Source organism: Mobula birostris, chromosome 23, assembly GCF_030028105.1.
Source record: "Mobula birostris isolate sMobBir1 chromosome 23, sMobBir1.hap1, whole genome shotgun sequence".
Classification (NCBI taxonomy): Eukaryota; Metazoa; Chordata; class Chondrichthyes; order Myliobatiformes; family Myliobatidae; genus Mobula; species Mobula birostris.
Genome location: NC_092392.1, coordinates 53331639 through 53356989, shown reverse-complemented (window position 1 = coordinate 53356989; position 25351 = coordinate 53331639). Strand labels below are relative to the sequence as shown.

Genomic DNA, 25351 nt, shown 5'->3' with positions numbered 1-25351 from the left:
AATGGAAAACGAAGCCAACACTGTGGCTGAAAGGAATAACTCAATATAAAATGAATACCACTAGTCTTCAGAGTCAATTGACTCAACAGTCCAATTTCTCAGGCAAGGCTGAATGCAAGAAGGCAGCTAAACGTTGCTGTGCCTTTGCTCAAGTCTTGACAAACACTACGATGAAAAGAATGGAGTTAAATCCTATCACAATGAAATAATAATTAGCTGACACTTGCATATTCATAAGCACAATTGCTGTATCTGCTGTGCTGCCATATCTGTGGTTGTGTCATACTTAGATTGTTCTTACAAATGTAATAAAAACATATGAGGCTTACACAGAATTTCAAAATCAGAATCAGATTTAATATCACCAGCATATGTTATGAAATGTGTTAACTTTACAGCAGCAGTACAATGAAATACATGATGAATAAATATAGAGAGAAGAAAAACTGAATTAGATTAGATTATGAGGACACACAGTCCTCTTTTATTGTCATTTAGTAATGCATGCATTAAGAAGTGGTACAATTTGTTCCTCCAGAATGATATCACAGAAACACAAGAAAAGAGGATGCTGTCCAAGTTGCATGCCATCTTGGACAATGTCTCCCATCCACTAAATAATGTACTGGCTGGGCACAGGAGTACATTCAGCCAGAGACTCATTCCACCGAGATGCAACACAGAGCGTCATAGGAGGTCATTCCTGCCTGTGGCCATCAAACTTTACAACTCCTCCCTTGGAGGGTCAGACACCCTGAGCCAATAGGCTGGTCCTGGACTTATTTCCTGGCATAATTTACATATTACTATTTAACTATTTATGGTTTCATTACTATTTAATTATTTAAGGTGCAACTGTCACGAAAACCGATTTCCCCCGGGATCAATAAAGTATGACTTATGACTATGACAAACCAAGACTAAAAAAATCTGACAAAAACCACATAATTATAACATATAGTTACAACAGTGCAAAGCGATACTGTAATTTGATGAAGAACAGACCATGGGCACGGTAAAAAAAGTCTCTCAACAGTCCCATAATCTCACGCAGAGGGTTGAAGGGAAAAACCCTTCCTGCCATGAGCTTCCAGCGCTGCAAACTTGCCGATGCAGCATCCTGGAGGCACCCGACCACAGTCCGACTCTGAGTCCGTCTGAAAACCGAGGATTTGGGGCCTTCCCCTCCGGAGATTCTCGATCGCACAGTAGCAGCGGCAGCGAAGCAGATATTTCAGAAGTTTCACCAGATGTTCCTCCATGCTTCTCACGTCCGTCTCCATCAAATCAGGATTGTGCATGGCCCCTATTTAACAAATACGATATCAATTTCGAGCGGCCGCGCGCGCTGTAAATATAGTAATTACAGTAAATATATGTCTATTAAATAGTTAAGTTGAAATAAGTGGTGCAAAAATAAACAGAAATAAAAAAGTAGTGAGGTAGTTTTCAAGGGTTCAATGTCAATTTACGAATCGGGTGGCCTGTTCCTGAATCATAGTGTGTGTGCCTTCAGGCTTCTGTGCCTCCTTCCCGATGGTCACAATGAGAAGAGGGAATGTCCAGGGTGGTGGCAGTCCTGAATGATGTACCCCGCCTTCCTAAGGCACCGTTCCTTGAAGATGTCTTGGATACTACAGAGGCTGGTACCTGTGATGGAGCTGACTAATTTTACAAGTTTCTGCAACGTACTTCAGTCTTGTACAGTAGACCCTCCCATACCAAATGGTGATGCAGCCAGTCAGAATGCTCTTCACAGTTCATCTGTAAAAGCTTTTGAGTGTTTTAGTTGACAAACCAAAGCTCCTCAAACTTCTAACGAAATATAGCTGCTGTCTTGCCTTCTTTATACAAAGTAGTTGCTTCCAAGTTAGGTCCTCAGATATTGACACCCAGGAACTTAAAACTGCTCACTCCTTCCAATTCTGATCTCTCGGAAGATTGGTCTATGTTCTGTATATACACAACTCCCATCACAGTCTTTTTATCTTTGTAGTTTCTTAACCCTACCCACATGGATTTTACATCTTCTGACCCTACATCGCTTCTTGCTCAAGATTTAATTTCTTTTACCAAGTCACCCCACCAGCCTCCCTCTTTTAGATAGAATGTATATCTTGCATACTCCTGATCTTCTTCCAACCACAGCTCTATGATGCCCACAACATTGTACCTGCCAACGTCCAGTTGTGCCTCAAACTCATTTACCTTGTTTCATATCCTGCTTACCTTCAGATACACTCATTGGCATTTTATTAGGTTCAGGAATGGAACCCACAGTAGTTTGCTGCTGTAGCCCATCTACTTCAAGGCTCAATGGGTTGTGCATTCAGAGATGCTCTTTTACACACCACTGTTGTAACACGTGGTTATTTGATTGACCGTTGTCTTCCTGTCTGCTGGAATCAGCCTAGCCTTTCTCTTCTAATCTCTCTCATTACCAAGGCATCTTTGCTCACAGAACTGCCTGTCACTGGTTGTCTTTTTTGCCTTTCACACTATTCTCTGTAAACGCTAGAGCACAGGTTTCCAACCTGGGGTCTACAGACTGCTCGGTTAATGATTGGGGTCCATGGCATAAAAAAAGGTTGGGAAACCCTGCTCTAGGAACTGTTGTGCATGAAAACCCCAGATTAGCAGTTTCTGAGATACTTAAATCAACCCATCTGGCACCATCATTTGACAGTCAAAGTCATTTAAATCACATTTCCTTCCCCATTCTGATGATTGGTCTGAACATCAACTGAACTTCTTTACTATGCATGCACGCTTTTGGGCAGAGTTGCTGCCACAATCAACTGATTAGATATTTGCATTAATGAGCAGGTGCCAGAATCACAATCAGGTTTAATATCACTGGCATACGTCACGAACTTTGTTAACTTTGCGGAAACAGTACAATGCACTACATAATAAACAAAAATCCTGAATTCAGTAAGCAAGCATATCTACATAATTAAATAGTAAAATTAGTAGAGCAAAACAAAATCTGAAATTTTACAAAAAGGTAGTGAGGTAGTGTTCATGGGTTCAACGTCCATTTAGAAAACGGGTGGCAGAGGGGAAAAAGTTGTTCCTGAATTGCTGAGCGTGCCTTCATGCTTTTGTATCTCCTTCCTGATGGTAGCAATGAGAAAGAGGGCATGTCCTGGGTGGTGATGGTCCTTGATGATGGAAGCTGCTTTTCTGAGGCCCCGCTCCTTGAAGATGGATACAGATGTGCACAAGCCTACCTAATCACATTCAGTCTTGTATTCACCATTTCTTTCTCAAATTTGTTACAAGTTAAATTCTTGTCCCTTGGATGAACTGGATGAACTAAGCTTATACTTGTTGGAATTTAGAAGATTGAGGGGGGATCTTATTGAAACGTATAAAATCCTAAAGGGATTGGACAGGCTAGATGCAGGAAGATTGTTCCTGATGTTGGGGAAGTCCAGAACGAGGGGTCACAGTTTGAGGATAAAGGGGAAGCCTTTTAGGACCAAGATTAGGAAAAACTTCTTCACACAGAGAGTGGTGAATCTGTGGAATTCTCTGCCACAGGAAGCAGTTGAGGCCAGTTCATTGGCTATATTTAAGAGGGAGTTAGATATGGTCTTTGTGGCTAAAGGGATCAGGGGGTATGGAGGGAAGGCTGGTACAGGGTTCTGAGTTGGATGATCAGCCATGATCACACTGAATGGCAGTGCAGGCTCGAAGCGCCGAATGGCCTACTCCTGCACCTATTTTCTATGTTTCTAGGTTTCTGAACTGGTATTATTTTTTAACTTTGAAAACTTTAGTATTCAGCTACACCTGCCTTCTCTTCTATTTTATCCACTCTGCTCTAATTTGTTCAAACCCATCACCCCACCTCCCCCAACCCCAACTTTTTAGTTTAAAGTTTTATCCACAGTCCTGAATATGCAATTTGCTAGGACCCTAGTCCCAGCATGGTTCAGGCAGAGCCTGTACCATTGGACAGCACCCCACCTTTCCCCAAAACTGATGCCAGTGCTTCACAAATTCAAATCCACTTCTTTCACACCAATGCACATTTAACTCTAATCTTATTGACCCTGTGTCAATTTGCAGATGGCTCCGGAAGCAATCCAGACATTATTACCTTTCCCATTCTACATCTTAATTTAGTGCCTAGCTGTTCATATTCCCACAACAGAACCACTTTCTTTGTTCTACCTTCACGATTAACATCTGCATGGACCAGTTAGAGATGAGGTCAACAGTGCCACAGACATATGTGGAAACCACAGACTTGGGGAGAACCAGAGGGCAGTAAATTTCTAGAGAACATACCTCCCAACATCTGGGCAAGGAAGACAATAATCATTGATTTTATACATGATTTTTTAACCAGCAAAGTGAGATAAGAGAAGAAAGCCTGGCAAGTGGGGTTATCAAGGAGAGCCATTGGAAGCAATTACTATCAGTAGCAACAAGGGCTATAGGTTTGTTAAAACAGATTACTGCTGTTAAATCCTTATCACTCATGACTTTTATCATTATAGCAGTAGGAATGGAGAACCAATTGAGAGATTCAAAACAATTGTGCAAATCTGAAATAAACACATTTTGTTAAAATTGTTTTTCTTTCTTAGTCCACATCAGAAGGTTGACATTTTAAGTACATCTTCAACTCATCGAAGAATTTTATCTAAAATGATAGGTTGCACATGGGGCAGTAGCTTTCAGGGATAGAAGAATGAAAGCCCCTACTCCCACTAACACCGCCCCCCACCCCACCCAGGATAAAGACAATAGTTTTGGTAGAAAAATAAAGTTATAAAAAGACCAGCAACCTCACAGGAAAACTAGATCTATCCATGCAGCAAAAATATTGATTCTCTTCCCAGAGAATTGAGTTAAATGCACAAAAGAAGGCTGTTCAAAATGACTTGGTGAATCTGTAGGTAACCACATGCAAGTTTTTCTGCTTATTAAAATAGAAAACCAGTGATAGCCATAATTCATATTTATTTCCTTTCTGCAACCTAGAAACTTGACAGAAACCCAAATTCTGGACATGTTCACAAAAGATACACAATGCATTGAGTTGTGCTCAAGGTTGTCAGCAGCTTGAAAGGAATTGCAATTCTGACATGTTTAGTGGCTTCCATATATATATATATATATATATTTTACAAAAAAGTCTACCTACAATATACTCAGACTAGAATTGTCAGTTATGTTTTGGGGGATATACAGAATTATGCAATTATATTCCCACAGCATTAAAAACCTTTGGAACTTTACCCATGTTTACATTTACAGTTGACTTGTTCCCAGTGGCTAATGCACCCAATTAAGCAGAACCATGAACAATTGTTAACAAAATATCCCAATGTGGTACTTCATGCCATGGAGGTTACACCAGCAATGATGTTGTTACAGGTGGTTTCCAAGGTTACATAGTCAACATGCATTCTTTCTGACAATGAACCAATATAGTTTGCTTTCTTGTTTGTACTTGTAAATTAAATATTGTTTGATATATTAAATCAGATAGTCACTATTTCTAAAAGATCAGTAATATTGGTTTCTGTCATAAAATTCTCTTCTGGTCAACTACAGCACCAATGCTATTGGAAGTAGTAATATTTGTTATTTTGCATTTAAAAATTGAACCATTTTCTTCCATTGGTAGATAAACAAGAGGGCTTTTCAAACTTCACTGATGAGTGACACGCATTAATATTTAGTTCCAGGAATCCACATGAAAACGATACATTAAAAATACAGTGATAATTATTTGATTCAAAGATTTATTTACAACATTTTAACATCAAAGAATGTATAATTGAAAAGTTGACCATTATAAAACTTAAATACTATAAGCACCATCTGCCATTACATAAGCTAGAGGTGTTCACTTGTATGAAAATTCTGCCCAATGAGACAGTCACAAATGGAAAAGCTCACCATTAACCTAGCCTGCTGCATCAGGAATCACTGGTGTAACACAAGACAATGATGTGAAAAGTAGTAACCAAGTGATGAGAGGCAAGACAATCACAGATGTATGCTAATTACTTTATGCAAAAGATGTAATCAGCCAATAAATGTTTACATGTTTAATGTGTCAAGCTCGGTCCTTTCGAGTATTCCATTACTTGATTTGCCAATAAAAACTGCAATAGTCTTTATAGTTTTTCAGAATTTCTTGTTTTGGTTGAATGAGGTTCAAAGGGATGGAACAAGATATTCTTTCCTGGTTGGTCTTGCTTGGTATAATTCTCCCAGCTTAATATCAACTTCCTTCCTGCTGATCACTGAGCACTACTGATAGCAGTGGTGGTGCCCAAATCTCTCCTACTCTTCTGGGTGGAGGAAGTGTAATGCTAAACACCCTCCGTAAAGAGACATTTATAAAATTTTGGGTGGGCAGGAGAGTCAAAATGAGTGGAATTAATTGCAATGGCTACCGTTTTCTGCTCTAAACAAAATATTTTAATACAAAGAATGCTATCAAGTTTTATTTATTCCTGGACAGATAACAAGTAAAATATAAATTTAGAAATGTTTGTCTTAGGTGAACCTTATAAATATATTAAACAGCATACTTCTGCAGCAGTTGTTCATCCAGTTTCTGTTATACCATGCTGTTGCTTTCTCCAACTTTATCTACAAACTGCAAAAATAATGGAAATATTAAATTAACCAAAAGCTGTCACTATATTAGCTTACATGTTCAAAGAAGTTGATAATTTAAAAAAAATGGACAACTAAAACACAAATCCAAGACTTACTAATACACCAATGATTAAAGTGCCAGTGCAATTAATTTGCTTCCAAATTGTAGAGCACACTCCATGCACTAGCCAGAGGCAACACACAAAAAATGCTCTAGCCTTATTGCCAAATTACAATTTTTAAGGAGTGATTTATGTTGATGTATTTAACATAATCTGCATTATACCAGAACTGAACTTGAAAGACCAGATCGTGATAACCATAATTTCGCAGACATTCATAATTGCAATACAAGCTATTAACACAGATTCACATAGTCTTTTGTACAATAAAACAATTTTAAATCAATTATGAAGTTTCTGAGAAGTTTTCTTTTTTAAAATGTTTTCTCCTCCCATATCTCAGGAACAATTGTATGCACATCATTCCACACGACCTGCCCTCAGCTCTAACATGATCTCCCACTGTAGCTGGGAGGAGATTACGATGTTTCAAGAACATCTGCTAATCAGTTCAGCAGCAATGGAACCAAAAACATCCCAGCATTTTGGGTTCTATTCCAGCTTAGCTCCTTCATCCACCTGTATCTGAAAACAGGATTGAAAAGGGCAGATTTGTATCAGTTATATAGGGAAGGAAAGGATGGGGAGGAAGTAGAACTGTTTAGGTTCTGAAATTGTTGAACCCAAATGTTTAATCTGGAAGATTGAAAAAAATGTTGTATCTCCAGTCCTTTTCAGTTCTGTAAGTTATTGATCAGAAATTTTAACCACTGAACCTTCTATGGATACCGGTTTACACAAGTATTTCTGCATTCCATTTCTATATTTACATTACATTACTTTTACTCTGGTCACCTTCAGCATTCTTCTTAATTAACTCATATCCAGTACAAGATTTTCGTTTTAACTTCTTCAACAGCTTGGAAATAAGCTTCCAAAATATTTCTTATACGATAGTTCAACTCTTCTATTGTTGACTCTGAATTATTTTGTGATTACTCTTAAGTAGTTGGTTCCCACATTTTAAACAAATGTAAAAGCACAATGGAAATTCAGTACCGCACTATGAAGACAAAGCATGCATGACTGTAGATGGCTGTACAAAATGGTGATACCATGGGCTACATTAGATTCTAAAACTGAGACTTTGACTTGCTCTGTACAATACTTTCTAACCTAACCCATCATGCAGAGGAAAGAGTACATCAATTTCCCAAGAGCTGTAATATTACAGTACTAAGTACATTAAAACACTACCTTGTTTACGAAATGTGAATAGCATACTTCAACAAGAATCAGTATCAAAAAAAGTTTTAAAAATGTTATAATGCTTGTAATAAATATTTTTCAAACATCAAAGAGTTACTTCAGTTTGTCAATTGGGTGACTGTTATATGGATTTAATGTCCAGTTAGCATCTACCTTGCACTTTCAGAATACAGATTTCAAGAGTAGAAAAGTATGCTCTAAATTTATTGAAAATGTGCCAAATCAGTACAGTGTACTGCTTAAGGAAAGCAAATTCACATCATGAGAAAAGTGAAAATGAAGCAAGCTGCTGGAGGAACTCAGCAGGTCGGACAGCATCTGTGGAGACTATGGGATAGCTGCCATTTGGGTTGAGACCCTACATCAAACAAGGTCATACATGCAAAGAAATAATGGACAAACTTAATATGTATTTTGCATTTGTCTTCACTGTGGAAGACACTAGCAGAATACCATAAATACGAGAGCATCAGAGGGCAGAAGTTAGTGTCACTGATATTACTAAGGAGAAGGTGCTTGGGATACTGAAAAGTCTTAAGTTAGATAAGTTACCTGGGCAGATGGACTACACCCCAGGATTCTGAAGGAGGTGGCTTAAGAGATTGTGGTGCCATTAAGTAATGATCTTTCAAGAATCACTAGATTCTGGAATGGTTCCTGAGGACTGGAAAAATAAAAATGTCATTATGAAGGGAGGGAAGCAGAAGAAAGGAAATTACAGGCCAGTTAGCATGGTTGGGAAGATGCTGAGGTCCATTATTGAGGATGAGGCTTCGGGGTACTTGGAGGCACATGGTAAAGGTTGCATGGTTTTCTAATGGGGAGATCTTGCCTGACAAATCTATTAGAATTCTTTGAGGAAATAACAGGCTGGATAGACAAATGAGAGTCGGTGGATGTTGTGTGCTTGGGTTTTCAGACCTTTGACATAGTGCCACACATGAGGCTGCTTAACAAGCTATGAGCCCATGGTATTACAGGAAAGATTCTAACGTAGATAAAGCAGTGGCTGATTGCCAGGAGGCAAAGAGTAGGAATAAAGGGGGCTTTTTCTGGTTGGCTACCGGTGATCAGTGGTGAGCTTCAGGAGTCAGTGTTGGGACCGCTTCTTTTCACGTATTACGTCAATGATTTGGATGAAGGAATTGTTGGCTTTGTGGCCAAGTTGGCGGATCATATGAAGATAGGTGGAAGGGTCGGTAGTGCTGAGGAAGTAAGGTGTCTGCAGAAGGACAGACAGATTGGGGGAACGGGCAAAGGACAGGCAGATGGAATACTGTGTAAGAAAGTGCATGGTCATGTACTTTGGTAGAAGGAATAAAGGTGTGGACCATTTTCCGAATAGACAGAAAATTCAGAAGTTAGCGGTGTGAAGGGACTTGATTCCCTAAAAGTTAACTTGTAGGTTTGTCAGTGGAAAGGAAGGCAAATGGAACCTTAGCATTCATTTCAAGAGGATTCTAATACAAAAACAAGGATGTTATAAGGGATCTGTCAGACTGCACTTGGGATATTGTGAGCTGTTTTGGGCCCCTTATTTATCTAAGAAAAGATGTGTTGGCATCAAGGAGGGCCCAGGGAGGTTCACGAGAATAATCCCAGGAACAAAGGGTTAACATATGAGTAGCGTTTGATGGCTTTGGCCCTGTACTCACAAGAGTTTAGACGAATGAGGGCCCAGGTAAAGTGGATGAGGAGAGGATGTTTTCCATAGTGAGGGTAACTAAGACCAGAGGAGACTGCTTCAGAATTGAGGGATGCCCATTTAGAACAGAGATGAGGAAAATTTATTTAATGGAGAGGGTGGTAAATCTTTGGATTTCATTGCTACAGAGAACTGTGCAGGCCAAACCCCTGGGTATATCTAAAACAGAGAATGATAGCTTCTTGATTAATCAACACAAATAAAAGTTGCTGGTGAACGCTGGTGAATCTCTTACTAGCTCTTCCTTCAGTTAGTCCTGATGAAGGGTCTTGGCCCGAAACGTCGACTGTACCTCTTCCTAGAGATGCTGCCTGGCCTGCTGCGTTCACCAGCAACTTTGATGGGTGTTGCTTGAAATTCCAGCATCTGCAGATTTCCTCGTGTTTGCGTTTCTTGATTAATCAGGTTGTTACAGGAATTAGTGTATTTTTGGGGTTAGGGCATAAAGCAAATATTGACTTGAGTGACCAAACTTTAAATATGCATTGAAGATTATGTTCAAAATGCAGACCAGACAGACCATTTCATGGACATGACAGTAATTAACATTTATTTTGGTGTGATGGTGGGAAGATCCAGGTATTTGAAATTGTCACACGTGCAGCTCAAAGAAAGCTACGGATTTGTTTGAATTCTCCTGAATATTCTTTGACCTTTAGCACATAACATGTTGTGTAGTGTTGGGCCAGATAGAGATCTTCATCAACCGAAAGGGTTTCCAACTGAAATCTGCTGTAACTCACTTAGTCGAATAAAGAGGCCATTTCATATCTAGTAGTACTTTTCTCTGGTGACTTCATGCACGCAACAATGGGAAGAAGGCACGAGAATGGGGTTGGGGTTGAGGGGAATAATAAATCAGCCATGATGGAATGGCAGAGCAGATTTGATGGGCTGATGGTCTTAATTCTGCTCCTATGCCTTAAGGTCTTATCAGAACGCATGCAAGGCCTTGACTTGAGATGTTGACAATTTCTTTGCCTCCACAGATGCTGGCTGACCTGCTTAGTTTCTCCCACATTTTCATGAGTAAAGTTGCATTGCTTATTTTTGTTAGAATATGAAAAATAAAAGGGAAAAACTTCTGAAATTGATTTGAAAAGTGTAAAGTCAGTGAAGTGTACTGTATTTTTTTTTTAAAAAAGGGACATTAGAGTACATGCACCATCAACGATTTTCTGTGATTATTTCCTTCAATGCAAGTTCCAATTACTGGCAGAAACTCAGGATCATTATACCATGCATCTCTTATTTGCTTGGCTGAGATTTTAAAATTAAGGTTGCAACATATTGTCATTAAAAAAAGTACTAGGCTAGACAGCTTTAAGCAGGTCTTCCTTCTAGATTGTTAATAAAAAAATGTCCATTATGAAAATGTAACAAGGTACGTACTTCATGCTCAGCCTCCTTTACATCGTCAGCTTTGAAAATATTTAATGGAATAACCATTAACAAGCAGCATAATACCACCAATTTCATTGTTTAAAGTGCTAGATGGCTTGATTATGTGAAGTTTTCTTTGCAGTTTCATTCAAACAAAATGTACAGAACACATACCAGCTAAATACAGGAGATGCTACATGGGTGTTTGAGACTTCAAATATGCAGACCCAGAGTAGACTGTCTGCCATATAAATTGCAAACATCTTGAAAGTTAAACCCAAATAACAGAATATAACAATTTTATGTGGAGTTTAACTTGTGTCAGATATTTGACTGTACAGATAGCAGAGAACAGATTTAAGGTGCTGGAGATCAGTTCTCAGCCAGGTTTTGGATTATGCCAATTTAGAAGGCCAGATTAAATGACGACTTTGAAGTACCATTTCCTGTACTTGTATAACCAACAGTCCAAACCTTCCCAAGTATATACGAAACATAATAGTGTTGTTTACTGAATTTCCACTTAGATATTTGTAAAAGCAGGTTTTTGCAAATGTAATTTAGATTACGTGAAATCTGTATGTTAAAAGATTATCTAGAAACGTGCTGAGGTCATTCTCAGGGCTTGATGGCCAGAATGGTGACCATCATAGAGGGAAATTATGACATTACAGTTATTGAACAAAATATTATTGCATATGCATTTAAGTACATACATAATTATTTTATAACCAATGGATTGTATTTAAATTGTAGTTTTTCTATAGAAAAAAAACATTCAATTGGTTACACAGGGTGCCAGAAACAAACAACGAATCCTTTGCTGGCATTAATTGAAGCACGACACTGGCTAAGCACCGGGAAAATTTAGACCATCATAGAGTAATACAGCATGGAACTAGGCCCTTGGCACAACTCATCCAACCTGAGCAAGTCCCATTTATCTGTATTTGGCTCATATCCCTCTGGACCTTTCATATCAGTTTACCTGTCCAAATGACTTTTAAATGTTTATCTGTGATGCCACTTTCAGGAAACCACGTACTTGTAACTCCTAGCTCCTTCTGTTCAACAGCACTTCCCAGACTGCGGCCATTCCCTGTTGAAAGCCCTACCCTGTTGTTGCTTTATGAGAAGTCAAGTGTTACACTTATTTGAATTGAACACCATCAGCCAATCCCATGAATTTTTAAAAAATCTGATGATTTCCCTCAAAGGAACATGTGTGATCATCTGCAAAAATAAACTGCAGTAGGCATTCAATGTGCCGAGCAGCGAGGACAGTGAAAGAGTTGATGCTTCACGTCTAGAACTCACCCTCGTAACTGCAAAAAAAAAACCCACAAGAAAGCAAATAAAATTTAAGTTGCAGGTAGGAGGAGGATGGAGAAAAGGTGGGACTGTCTGCAATAGGATGCTGCCCAAAGCTGGCCATATTAAAATTTATTTAAAATTGGTGGAGCAAGTTAAGAGGTTATAGCGAGACTTAAGAGAGAGATTAGAGATTTAAAGTGGCAGTGCCCAATCAATATAGGCCATCTCTAGAACGTTGGTTCATTTCCAAATTTCAAGCATCTGCTGTTCACGCTTCCAAAAACTACCGTGGAATCTTAGATAACAACATTTGGACTACCCTGTTATAGTTACATGTCTGAAAATGTTAGGGGAAATCCAACAGAAAGTCCTACCCTGGGCACGAATTGCTAGAGTACATACTCCATTGTTTCACAAAGGATTATCTATGCTAGGATAAGGATAATTGTGCTTTAGATAGTTAATTTGTGGAATTGTATTGCTTCATTATTTTTCCAAGATCCTGGGAAGTTCTTTACACTCTAGCAATTTAAGGGTTGTTAAGTGATGCAAATCAGAACCAAAGTCCAAGTCCTGATAAATGCACATCACCGATCACACCACTGTGTAACGTCCGCTTTCTCCTCCATCATTTTAAATTTTGAAACTTCTGATCAGCACTGGAAACTGGACACAGGATCTGAGGGTGGAGTGGTGAGGGTTAGCACAGCCAATGAGGCCAGGATACTACCCTAATCTGATCAGCAAAAAAGGACTTTGAAACTGGACCAGACATCTGCTTGTTTATTAGACTGTTACTTTCACTACTGCATATTATTGAATAAAAGAAACAAACATTACCTATCTTTAGTATGTCTTCCTCATGCTTCAACTGAAGTTCATCTGCAGTTCTCACTGAAATACCTTCCCCAGTCCCATCCCTGTGGAGATTTGGAGCTTTTTTAAAAAAAATATTGCTCTTTTCAATTCCTCATTCTGCAGGCTGTCTGTGTCTTTTTTGTGAATCTGCCAACTTCTCTGCTCATACTCATCGGATATGTTCAATAGAGTTGGAGAAGCAAACAAGACCTCTGTCTGAGTTAAAGTCTGGGAGTACTCCTACTGGCTGGGGAGGGCCCACTACACTTTAAAGAGAATAAAATGAAGTTGTATTTCAGTTAAAAGTGCATCGCCGACAAGCCTGAAAAATTGACCATTATCTAAACAACCATTACTCACATCTGTGAACATGAGGAAGAATGACTTAAGGGTACTAATCATAGTAAGTTGAAACAAACACACAACTGGGCATTAGTAATGCACTGGAGAAGTTTCAGATATTTCGGAAACTTTACTTCATTCCTGACCCACTTATCTGTTCCTCTAATATACACCATTCATCATTCGAAAAGACATTTATGCTGCTCAGTCTTTGCTGGTACAGTTCTGAACAGACCAAATGCAGAAAAGCAATCCCACCCGGTCTCCAATTAAATACAAGATGAATTCCTTGTGTATTTGTGACCATAAACCTTTTATCCTGAATCCAAAATATAACATAGAACATTATCCCGTATCTACAGCACTTAACATGCTACATTTCTTTTATTGATCAACCGTAAATTAAAACAGATCTGATGCAACAGATGTATCTAATGTCCACAGCTGGTCAAATACTTCACAATTTTTCAAAACTACAACACATGGCAGTGTAACACTTAGGCATTTAAATCAAAGCAGCTCTGTGCTTGATCTGCCACCAACAAAATACCAAAGATTCAAAGAGTCTTACCAACAACGCTAGTAATAGATGTGTTATCCCTGAAAGTATGTAACAGCTGGGATATGTCTACTTGTAGGACAATGTGGTTTTACGCAAAGAAGCAAGCTTTTGGTTTTTTGTAATGCATCAATTCAATACAACCAATAAATAACAAATGTTTAGTTTTCTACATTCAATAATGAATGAAATGGACAACTAAACATATGAAGGCCGGAAAAGGGCTCTGCGAATATCATTACCCTCAGTGAGTTTCACCATACATGATTTCAAAAGAAAAACAGGCTGTGGGAAAATTTCAGCAGGCCAGGTGACATCTGTGCAGGAAGTTAATATTTTAGGTCAATGATCTTTCATAACTGGAAAAAAAATTAGAAATCAAACAGATTTTATGTTGCATGGCGAAAGGCTGATAGAATAAAGGGAGTGTCTCCAAAGAGACACCGAATGACCTAAGGGGTTGTGGTGCCAGTTGATAGAGACTAGTGAAGGTTTGTTAATGCAGCTGATCAATCAGGAGGAGACATAAATTTAAGATGAATGAAAACAGATGGAACAGCAAGTATGCTGGAGCAAAGAGGACAAACACTATAAATATTAGAAATATTCAGCAGGTTAAGCAGCATCTGTGGAGAAAAATCGATGTAACAGGTTGATGACTTTCATCAGAACTGACATTTCAGATAACAACTAGAAAGGTGGAACTCAGTAACAGTTCTCAGAACCATACCATCCCTAACTGCAGGATGATATGCCATGCTTGGAGATTAACTTGGGCCTTGATTTAACAGTACAGAATGCCGAAGACTGAAATCAGAATGGGAGAGTGATGAAGAATTAAAGTGACAGACAACTGGAAAGCTCAGAATCACTTATGAAGGCTGAACAGTCCTCCGCAAAGCAGCCTGGGTTTCACTCTTTCAGTGCAGAGAGCACTAACTCAGAAGTGCAAGTGAACTGCCGCTTCACCTAGGAGTGCTTGGGTCACTGATGACAGGAACAGAAGAGGTAAAAGGACATTTTAGCATCTTTTGATTCACATGGACAGGACAGTGACAAGACAACAGCAGTGCAGCTGAGAAATGTGAACTAGGGCACTTCAAAGGGATCAGTCAAAAGGGGAAGGTGGTGGGTGACTGAACAAGGAGGGAATTATGGAGTATGATTTGTTGAAAGTAGAAGTGGGTGAATAGCCTGATGATGATATGCGAAGCCTGTCTGTGCTCTGGAAGGGAGAAGAAAGGGTGAAATCATTGTGAGACAAACGGAACAAATGTGGTTCAACTATGATAATGCGATTTGTCCAAAAGAACACCTCAGGGGTACTGGTTAGAGAGGATACGTTCATGTGAGAGAAAATGGCAGAACAGAATGAATTCCTTAGATGCTGCCTGACCTGATGAGTTCTTCCAGCATTTTGTGTGTGCATCCGCAGCTTCTCCTGTATCTGTGAGAATGAAGTCCTTATAGCAGGGGTTCCCAAACTTTTCTTATGCCATGGACCCCCACCATTAACCTAGGGGTCTGTGGACCCCAGGTTAGGAACACCCGCCTTACAGGAAGAGAATGGCAGGAGATATAGTCAAGAATAAAGGGTCATGTGGAAAGAAGTACATTTCTTCCTAATATGACTATATTCTTTCTCTCACTCTCCAGTCTTTTTCCAACTTAAATCCATAACACCTGATAGCCTCAACCATATCTATGCTATGTCCGCCAGAGAAAGCAGGATCTCCCAGTGGCCACACATTTTAATTCCACGTCCCACTGCCATTCTGATATGTCTATCCACGGCCTCCTCTATTGTAAAGATGAAGCTACACTCAGGTTGGAGGAACAACACCTTATATTCCGTCTGGGTAGCCTCCAACCTGATGGTATCAACATCGACTTCTCTTAACTTCCGTTAATGCCCCACCTCCCCCTCATACCCCATCTGTTATTTATTTATTTATTTATTTATGTGTATTCTTTTTCTCTCTCTCCTTTTTCTCCCTCTGTTCCTCTCACTATACTCCTTGCCCATCCTCTGTGCGTCCCCTCTCCCCCTTTCTTACTCCCTAGGCCTCCCGTCCCATGATCCTCTCGTATCCCTTTTGCCAATCAATTGTCCAGCTCTTGGCTCCATCCCTCCCCCTCCTGTCTTCTCCTATCATTTTGGATCTCCCCCTCCCCTTCCTCCTTTCAAATCTCTTACTAGCTCTCCTTTCAGTTAGTCCTGACGACGGGTCTCAGCCTGAAACGTCGACTGTACCTCTTCCTAGAGATGCTGTCTGGCCTGCTGCGTTCACCAGCAACTTTTATGTGTTGTTATATCTGTGCCAGTTTCCTTACTTCTGCTCTTACCCCTTTCCTCCCACTTCAGTCGCCTCCCCATTCCATGCATCTTCCTTCATAACTGTTACCACCTTCAAGGGGATTCCGCCATTAGGTACCTTTCCTTTTCAGCTTTCCCTCAGTACCTCCCTGGTTCACCTATCCATCTGGACCAATGCCCAACCAATTGTCACAGTTCTATTGCATGCAAGAGATGTTATACCTGACTTTTTCTTCCTACCCTGGCAGCAATACAGGGAACTAATCACTCCTTTCAAGTAAAGAAACAAAGGTACTTGTACTTCTAATTTGATGTACTACATCTGATGCTTGCCCATACATTGGAGAAAACAAGCAGATTGTGTACTTTTTTCCAGAGAAAAAATAGTCACCTGGTCCAAAAGGTGACCTTGCACTTCTAATTGCCTGTCACTTTAATATTCTATCCCATTCCTTTCTGATACCTGTCACTGGCATCCTACACTTTTCAAGCAAAGCCCAAAGCATGAAAGAACACCACCCCATTTTCTGACTGGGCATGTTATAGCCTTCAGGACCCAATATCAAATTCAACAATTTCAGGTGATCTACCTTTCTAGTTTCTATCAGAATTGGACAGTTTTTACTAAGATTCATCCACCTATCATATGCCCCCACCCACCCTGCATCTCCTGTTCTTATTCATCTTCTAGTTATATCTCCGCCAGACAGATTAGCTACATTAACAAGCCTTTGTCAACCTCTCTTAACCAACTTTTATCATTCAGATTTGCTTGGTTTTCATACTATCACAGATATTTCTTTGTTCTCTGCAGCTTAAAACATGTTTGATTTCTAACCTTTCTAGCTTTGATGAGACATCATTAATTTGAAATGATAACATTTGTTTCTTTCTCCACAGATGCTGTCTGGTTTGCTGAATATCATGAGCATTCTGTTCTTAAGAGTTGTAATATTAGTATCTGCATGTTATCATGGGAAATTGCCCAATTACGTTCTGTCCCCAGAACTCAGTACAATCCAATATGCTTAAATACACAATTAGTCTAGTTTTAAATATCACCAGAAGTGCTGGTCGAACACACTATAATGATGATGTTGGTGGCACTTATCTATCATTTAGATATATTTATCTATAATTCGTTCTTTGATATGTAGTTTAGGTTTTGCTGGGCCAACCCAGCTTCACACTTCATTGCAGTGGGTGGCGAAGGAAGATGGGGAATTACAGATGTCACAACTGTCTACAAACCTGCCTGGAGCAGTCACTTAAGTCGCCACATATACCCCCTCTAGGTTTTGAACTGATCCATCAGTGACCAGGTAGTGAAAGAAAAGCATTTGTGGTCCATCATTGCCTATCAATGACAGCCACTGGAGACTCCACTAGTCCAGAGGAAATGCAGCAACAGCCTGCAGACATCAATTGCTCAAGAGTGGATCACAAAAAAAACCTTTGCATTGATCCATTATGAGAGGAATAGATAAATAAGTTTTATATTAGATCTATCATGTTAGATTAGCTCTTGTATTCAGCTGGCTTCAAAACTATCAGACTCATATACAAACCAAGTTATGGATAAGTGATCCGTACATTGAACACGATTTCTGTAAAGTTTACAACCCTCTGGTGACCAGAAATGCAGGCAGTCTTCCAGCGGAGGTCTAACTAATGTTTTATAAAGTCCCAGCATAACCTCGCTTCTCTTATTTTCAATGACCCAACTAATGGAAGGCCAAAAAAAGTCTTTTCTCCCAGGGCTGTCAGCAGCTAAACAGTGTCCACCCATAGTCCATCAGCACTATGGACAACCTCTAAGTGCAATAGTTGGGCATAATTCTTGATACTGTTTTACATTTAATTCTTGATACAGTTTTATATTTAATTCTTGATACTGTTTTACATTTAATCATTGTATTTAACACGGGCATGTGTAACACCTGCACACTTGAAAAGTTTCTTTTAGTGTTAGACTTATTTGTTTTTAATTCAGTTGTAAATTAGATATCATTCCGAATAATGCAACCATCATTTTAAATTTAGTCATTATGTTTTTAGCAATTGACTTGACAGTACGGTGTTTTGCACTGAATGGAGTAGCTCTGTAATTTTGCTGTCCTCAGCAATGACAATAACGCTCTAATCTAATCTATCCCATATTATTAACCACATTAGTTAGCTGTGCTGTCATCTGCAAGAATCTTTGGGCATGCAAATCAAGATTGCTGTGTTCTTCAATAATCCCCATACTGCAGAATGGTACTGATATCCTCCCACTAAAGCAGGGCTAGTCTTCACTATTGAATAAAGTTGCTTCTTAAATAATTAAAAGAGTTCTTGCATCTACACTCTTTTTAAATTTAAATACCAATCACCTTGTGTTATTAATGATGTGATTCGGCACCAAAAAGTACACATGATGTGTTTGAATATTCTTTTGTCCTGCACCCACAGTTGAAATAACAGTTTGGATTATTTCTCTGTGATCTGTGATACTGAATATGCTCCTACAATTCAGCCTTCACTGCCCCATTTTCAAGCTTTTTGTAAGGTTCAATAGTTAAGAATCATAATGCTTACTTCCATCATAGCCACTGAATTTCTCCCGTTTGCCATTTTCACATGAAAGCGTGAACTTTATTACAGTTTAAAATATCCTTGATTATCTATACCACATGCAAGTTATAATATGCAATGCACAGCTAAATGCAGATCTCCACTATAACAAAACCTCCAGATGATGTGCATGAGTTCTTTGTTGTTTAGCCAATTTTCCTGAAGTCAACCCCAGATACTAATTAAAGAGCAATAGCTATTAAAAACACATGAACAATTCAGAATTTATTCAGCCTTCAACAATGGTAAAAAAATGGCATGATGCTTATACTCCAAAATGCAATATCTAGTATACTTACTGAGCTTATTCCAGGTAAATTCAGAATGGAACCTAATATAGGCACTCGCCTAATAAAACCGACCACCACCGGGAAGAACCCCCTAGCAAAAAAAAAACGTGGAAAAGGAAAGAAAAAAGGCTTTTTAATAAATGAAAACTGTAAAAACCTCACAAAATTAACTAGAACTGCAGCCAATGTTTCATGATTGTTTTTTTGATCTGCAAGAAAATGAACAATAGAAAACTGCTAACTTGGCAGTCCTTAGCATTTCCTTGACCATTTAAAAACATTTTTTGCATTACTTTAAAACCACTAGAACTTCTGACATGAAAACCATCTTAATTTTGACTATAGAATAATTAAGTCTCGAGGGAAAAACAAAAGCAAGTTTCATTGTATTCCATTAAGATTTTAAACAAATGAAATTCAATAATAATGTTAGCTAAATAAATGAAAAGCAAGGCAACATGATTCAGTTAAAATTGGCATCTTGGTTTCATGACAATTTAACTAAAAATCTTGAGATCCGTACCTAATGAAAATGATAAATTCAGGCTTCTTAATTGTTTATCACTATAATTTGTATTCCTTTTGCTTTTTGTACTTCAGATATTATAATGTTCAAAATATTAAGAAAATTCAATGATCCGTAACATGAGAACATCTTGTTCACTTGAGAGTGAGGTAAATAGTAAATTCTAATAAACTTACCTGAATAAAAGAAAAAATCCATAAATTTCAAGTACCATGCCTATAACAGGCCAGCCAATGAGTACTACAAAAATTCCACCAAGAAAGAAACCAGTAGCTTTCACTTTGTGTTTCTGGAAGAAGAACCTGAAAGTCCTTTCTAATCCGATTACAAAGGACAAACCTGCCACAAATAAAATCTGCAAAAGGGAGAGAAACAAACACCAATTTGAGAAAGGCAAGTAGTACACAGGCCTGTGTAAGATTTAGTATTCAGTTTAGAATTCATGCTCAAAGCATTCCTCTAGTTCCTACAAACAATAATTATCATCTCCATGTATGCTTTTCCTTCAACAGGACAGGTCATGCATTATAAAAGATAGATCAGAAACAGGCCCTTTATCAGTAATGACCATAATGCGATTTTAACTGTTGGTACATGACTGGTATTTCTTTATTCTCTGATTTTATGAATCTCTCTAAATGCCTCTTACAGTTACCACCTGCTTTTACCACCTCCCTGGCTGTTTGTTCTACATACCTACCCTTGTTTGGAAAAAAAAAGCATTTGCCTTGAAATGCTCCTTTAAACTTTCTCCTTCTGCCTGAAATGTATATCCTTTAGCATTTGACATTTCCACCCTGGGAAAAGACACTGACTATCCACCCTATCTATGGCACATGGCCAAGTGGTTAGGACGTTGGACTAGCGATCTGAAGGTTGTGGGTTTGAGCCTTGGCCGGGGCAGCGTGTGTGTCCTTGAGCAAGGCATTTAACCACACAATGCTCCAGTCTACCCAGCTGAGAATGGGTACCGGCAAAAATGCTGGGGTTAACCTCGCGATAGACTGGCATCCTATCTTGGGGGGGGGGGGAAGAGTCTCGTACTCTCAGTCACTTCACGCCACGGAAATCGGCATAAGCACACAAGGCTCGTGACAGACTTTAATCCACCCTATCTATCCCTCTCAATTTTACATACTTCGGTCAAGTCTCGCCTCAGCTTCTCTCGTTCAAGAGAAAACGATCAGTGTTTACCCAACCTTTTGTAACAGTTAATACACTCCAATCGAAGGAACATCCACCTGTACCTCTTCTACACCTTTCTTAACTAAATAAATCTCATAATGTGGGAAGCTATAGCAGTTAATAGTGACTTGTTAGATTATTTTGTGATTGAAAGCACCAATAATTTGTGGAGAGAATTTATTTTTATGTATGGTACACATCCATTGAATTCTGAGGTGGGAATACCAAAAATCAAAAGTTTCCAAAACATCCATAACAGTTTTATGGTTACTCAGAAAGTTCCAGTTTCACAATCTGCAGAAAAAGCTTCAAGCTTTCAACTCCAGTTGTTCTGTAGAGGAATTTCTTTCAAAGAAGTTACCCCAAAAGAATAAGAAACAAGAGTTGTGAATGGTGTTGGTACAAAAGGGTAGAACTGGAAGTGACATCTTAAGAGCTTTACATATGAAGCACACCATACAATGTCAAGGGTTTTGCCATATTCTAAACAAAAATGGGAATGCTAAAACAATATAGAAAAGCTTTCCAACCGTATTTTCCCCTCCATCAGCTCCATAGATCCTGTCCCAAATCTTTAAAACTTGAAATGAGAAAAGACGACTTTAATTTTTTTTTTGAAAATAATGACCTCTTTGGGAAAAAAATGGGGACAAACTTAATCTTTGTAGAAGAACATTTCAGATGCCAAACTTACATTTCCTATCGCAAGGAGTGCTTTATCAAAGAACAGGATCATGCCAAAGAACAGGAAAAACACGCCAAAGCCTGTCAATCCCATGCCAATTTCTGTAGAGGAAGCACATGACAATTTGACTTAATATTTTATCTCAATTCCAGAGGCTTCTTAAACCACAGTCGCTTTAAGTATGCTGCACATTAGAATTTGATTAACTCAGAATCAGATTTCTTAGCACTAATATGTTGTGAAATTTGTTTTGTGCAGTACAGTGCAAGACATAAAAATCACCATAAACTACAAATAAATGATAGGCTAGGGTTAAGTCAGTGGGTTGCTGGTGGCATGGTTCAAAGGGCCTATTCTATGCTACATCTTTAAATATATAAATAAATCCTGCAAAGACGTAATGTCCATGGACCGTTAGAAATCTGATGGCAGAGGGAAAGAAACTGTTAATACACATAGTGTGGATCTTCAGGCTTGTGTACCTCCTCCCTGATGGCAATAACGTGAAGTGGGAATGATCCAAAAGGTTTTGATTTTTAATGATGGATTCTCGAGACACTGCCTCTTGACCATGTCCTCAATGGTGGGGAAGGTTATGCCCAGGATAGAACTAGCTGATTCTACAACCCTCTTCGGCCTCCCGTGACCCTGTGCAATGCAGCCTCCACATGTGGCTGTAACGCAACTACCAGGGGTGATTGATAAGTTCGTGCCCTAAGGTAGAAGGAGATGAGTTATACAGCTCTCATTGCGTGCACCTGCAGTTCAACTCTTTGAGTGAAAATGCAGAAAGTTTGAAGTTACTAACTCATCTCCTTCTACCTTAGGCCACGAACCTATCAATCACCCCTGCTGTGGACTACTTCCTGGAGGTCCAAGATGCCGATTTCTACAAAGAAGGGATCTGTATGCTCCACGACCACTGGACTAAGTGTGTAAATATAGGAAAGATAAATGTGATAGGTTTTCTAAAAGTGACTCCTTCTACGTTAGGCCACGGACTTATCAATCACCCCTCGTAGTTTAAATGTTCTCCACCGTACTTCTGTAGAAACCTGAGAGTCTTTGGTGAATAACAAATCTCCTCAAACTCCTAATGAAGTACTGCTGCTGGCGTGCCTTCTTCATGATTCAATGAGTTGGGCCCAGGATAATCTCCTAAGATGTTGATGATACCCAGGAACTTAAAGCTGCTCACCCTTTCCACCACTGACCCCTCAATGAGGACTGGTGTGTTCTTCTGATCTCCCTTTTCTGAAGGCCACCATCAACTCCTTGCAGACACTGAGTGCAAGGTTGTCTGATTTGTACGGTCATTAAATTAGTGTGATTTATGTTGTGTACAGCACCAAATTTTAAACGCATATAATGAAACTACAATGAAGACATAATCTCGATATCCTAAAGCACTTTAAAATAAGTGAGGATTGAATTGTCACTGCTGTGATCTAAGAAACTACCAATTTACACAGAGCAAGATCCTACAAAAAACTTGGGACAGATACCAAATAATATGCTTTAGTATTGTTGGCTGAGGGGAATAGAACTGTCAAGATTCTAAGAACAACCAACAGCTTAAGACAGTACTGTGTAATGTGTGAGAGCATACAGTACTTCAGTTTAAATTTCCATCTGAGAGATGGCACTCTTGATAATGTGTCATTCTGATAACTTGGATCTTGCTCTCCTGTCTCTTGTGGGATATGAATGTATGACTTTATACCTCAGAAATGAAAATACATCACTTAACTGTTTCAAATGGCACCGTAAGCGGTGTTTTTTTTTGGTAAGGTACAAAGTCTAGTTTAAACAAAGTGCTTTCAGATTGTCCAAATCACCGAACATGTCTGACCCATACTTACAATACAGATATACACTGTAATTGATAGAGCAGTAGAGGGGGAGTTTTATGCTGCATCTGTACTCTTTCCTGGCAGGATATTATGGAACATGGTATGAAGAACTTATTCTGCACCTAGCCCTCAATCCACAACGTATTATCCAGATAATATCTTTTTGGTGTTCTAATGTCTTACAAAGTGGATCATGGTTTAAATCACATCTGCAATACAGACCCTTCGGTACTGCAGCACATAAGTGAACACAGGCTTTGACTTTTTGATAGACTGAAACCATGTGAAAGAAGATGGGCAGTCCTTATGTGAGCACATCAACCCTGTTAGCAATTTATGTTGGGAAAACAGCTGCAAGAGCTTTTTATTATTTACTGCTGGTGATTTATATATTCTTGCAGTGTGCAAGCTTTTCTAATCACTTATTTATTTGTAGCAGATTTTGACTATTTTAATTGTATTTTTCAATATATCTGAAATCAGAAATAAAATAACCTCAAATTCTATTACCACTGTTTTCCAAAACTTTTGCTAATTGAAAATAATTCAAATAGGTGTTTTCTGAAATGTGCCTGGTGTGGAGAAAGTAATTGATAAGCTGACATCTGCTATGGTACTCATAAGCAATACTGAATGAGTGCTGTTGCTAAGTACGTTGTCCTTAAACTGAAATCTCAGCAAATGATCCCACAGCATTTCCTCTTTTTTATCTCTACTCAGTGTCACGCAATTACTGGACTTGTGGAATTACTCCTGATTATCAGACGAACTGGTTATTATCACAAAGTTATTTGCGGGAGATTGGTGACTCAACTTCAGGAAGTGCCTCCAGTAGAAATCCCGAGCTCATCAAGCTTCAGGTTAAGCGGCAAAGTGGACAAGTGAAATCGCTTATTTTTAAACAAAGAACGAGCTGCTGCAGGAACTTATCCGACCCAGATGCAGGGCCTCGACTGCCCCCTTCCCCTACAGATGCCGCTTGACTGGCTGAACTTCTAGCAGACTCCAGCAAAGAAACAGATTCATTTTTACAAATTTAAGTCATGAAATTCGATGTTGCCATTTTACAAAAACAAATGTATAATGCCAGGTACTGTTCATTGGTTCTAGTTTCGTGTCTGCAAATCACTTATTTCAGCAGCTTTATGCTCTGCCTTACACTACAGCTGCAGCGCCGAGACTGGGTGACCAGCCCCCACCTCTTCGGGCCAAGAAAGCGAGGCAGGGCCGGTGCTCATGCCTGTACAGGAGGCCCGCGTCCACAGTCACAGCGGGCCACCTCGCTCATAGACCGCACGGCAGCTCCGGCCCTGGGGCCCCTGTCTGTCCGTACCGGCTCACCAAGCCCTGAGGCCACTTACTCTGCGAGTCCGTCAGGGAGATCATGTTGGCGGCCGCTTATGCTCATCGGCTTCACGAAATCCACATCAGCCGCCACGTCTTCCGGAAACACACGCCTCCCTCCCCCCTTGGTAACCGGGCAGCCGCCACATCCGGGCGGGGGCGGGCCATGGGTGAATGCTCCGCCCTACAGAGGGCGGGACTACTGCGCATCGTAAGATCGACAGATCGGTTTGGTTGGATGCATTGGTGGTGCCGTGATTGATGGGAGGAAGCTCGGCTGCGATGACGACATGTGATTGACGGCCGAAGACACCGCCACTCTCCGCAGGGTTTGGCCCGCACCGTGTGATTGACAAGAAGACCCCGCCTCGTGTGAAAGACGACATGAAGTCCCGCCCTTCCAATGGGAG

At 39.5% G+C, this 25351-nt stretch overlaps 1 protein-coding gene across 2 annotated transcripts; it reads right to left on the bottom strand.

Annotated features, from left to right (window-relative positions):
* Nucleotides 1-354: 354 nt before the first annotated feature.
* On the bottom strand, nucleotides 355-25091 carry LOC140186748 (vesicle transport protein GOT1B). 2 transcript variants are annotated; one of them, XM_072241268.1, is made up of 6 exons: nucleotides 24959-25091; nucleotides 21754-21845; nucleotides 20051-20229; nucleotides 19358-19439; nucleotides 6564-6631; nucleotides 355-1306 (listed from the first exon to the last, which is right to left on the bottom strand). In XM_072241268.1, the coding sequence occupies exons 1-5, from the start codon at nucleotides 24981-24983 to the stop codon at nucleotides 6593-6595; spliced, it is 417 nt and encodes a 138-aa protein (XP_072097369.1). In that variant the 5' UTR covers nucleotides 24984-25091; the 3' UTR covers nucleotides 355-1306; nucleotides 6564-6592. The 2 variants fall into 2 exon arrangements, with proteins under 2 accessions (XP_072097369.1, XP_072097368.1); XM_072241267.1 differs by lacking the exon at nucleotides 355-1306 and having other exon boundaries at nucleotides 5749-6631; nucleotides 24959-25090.
* Nucleotides 25092-25351: the final 260 nt, after the last annotated feature.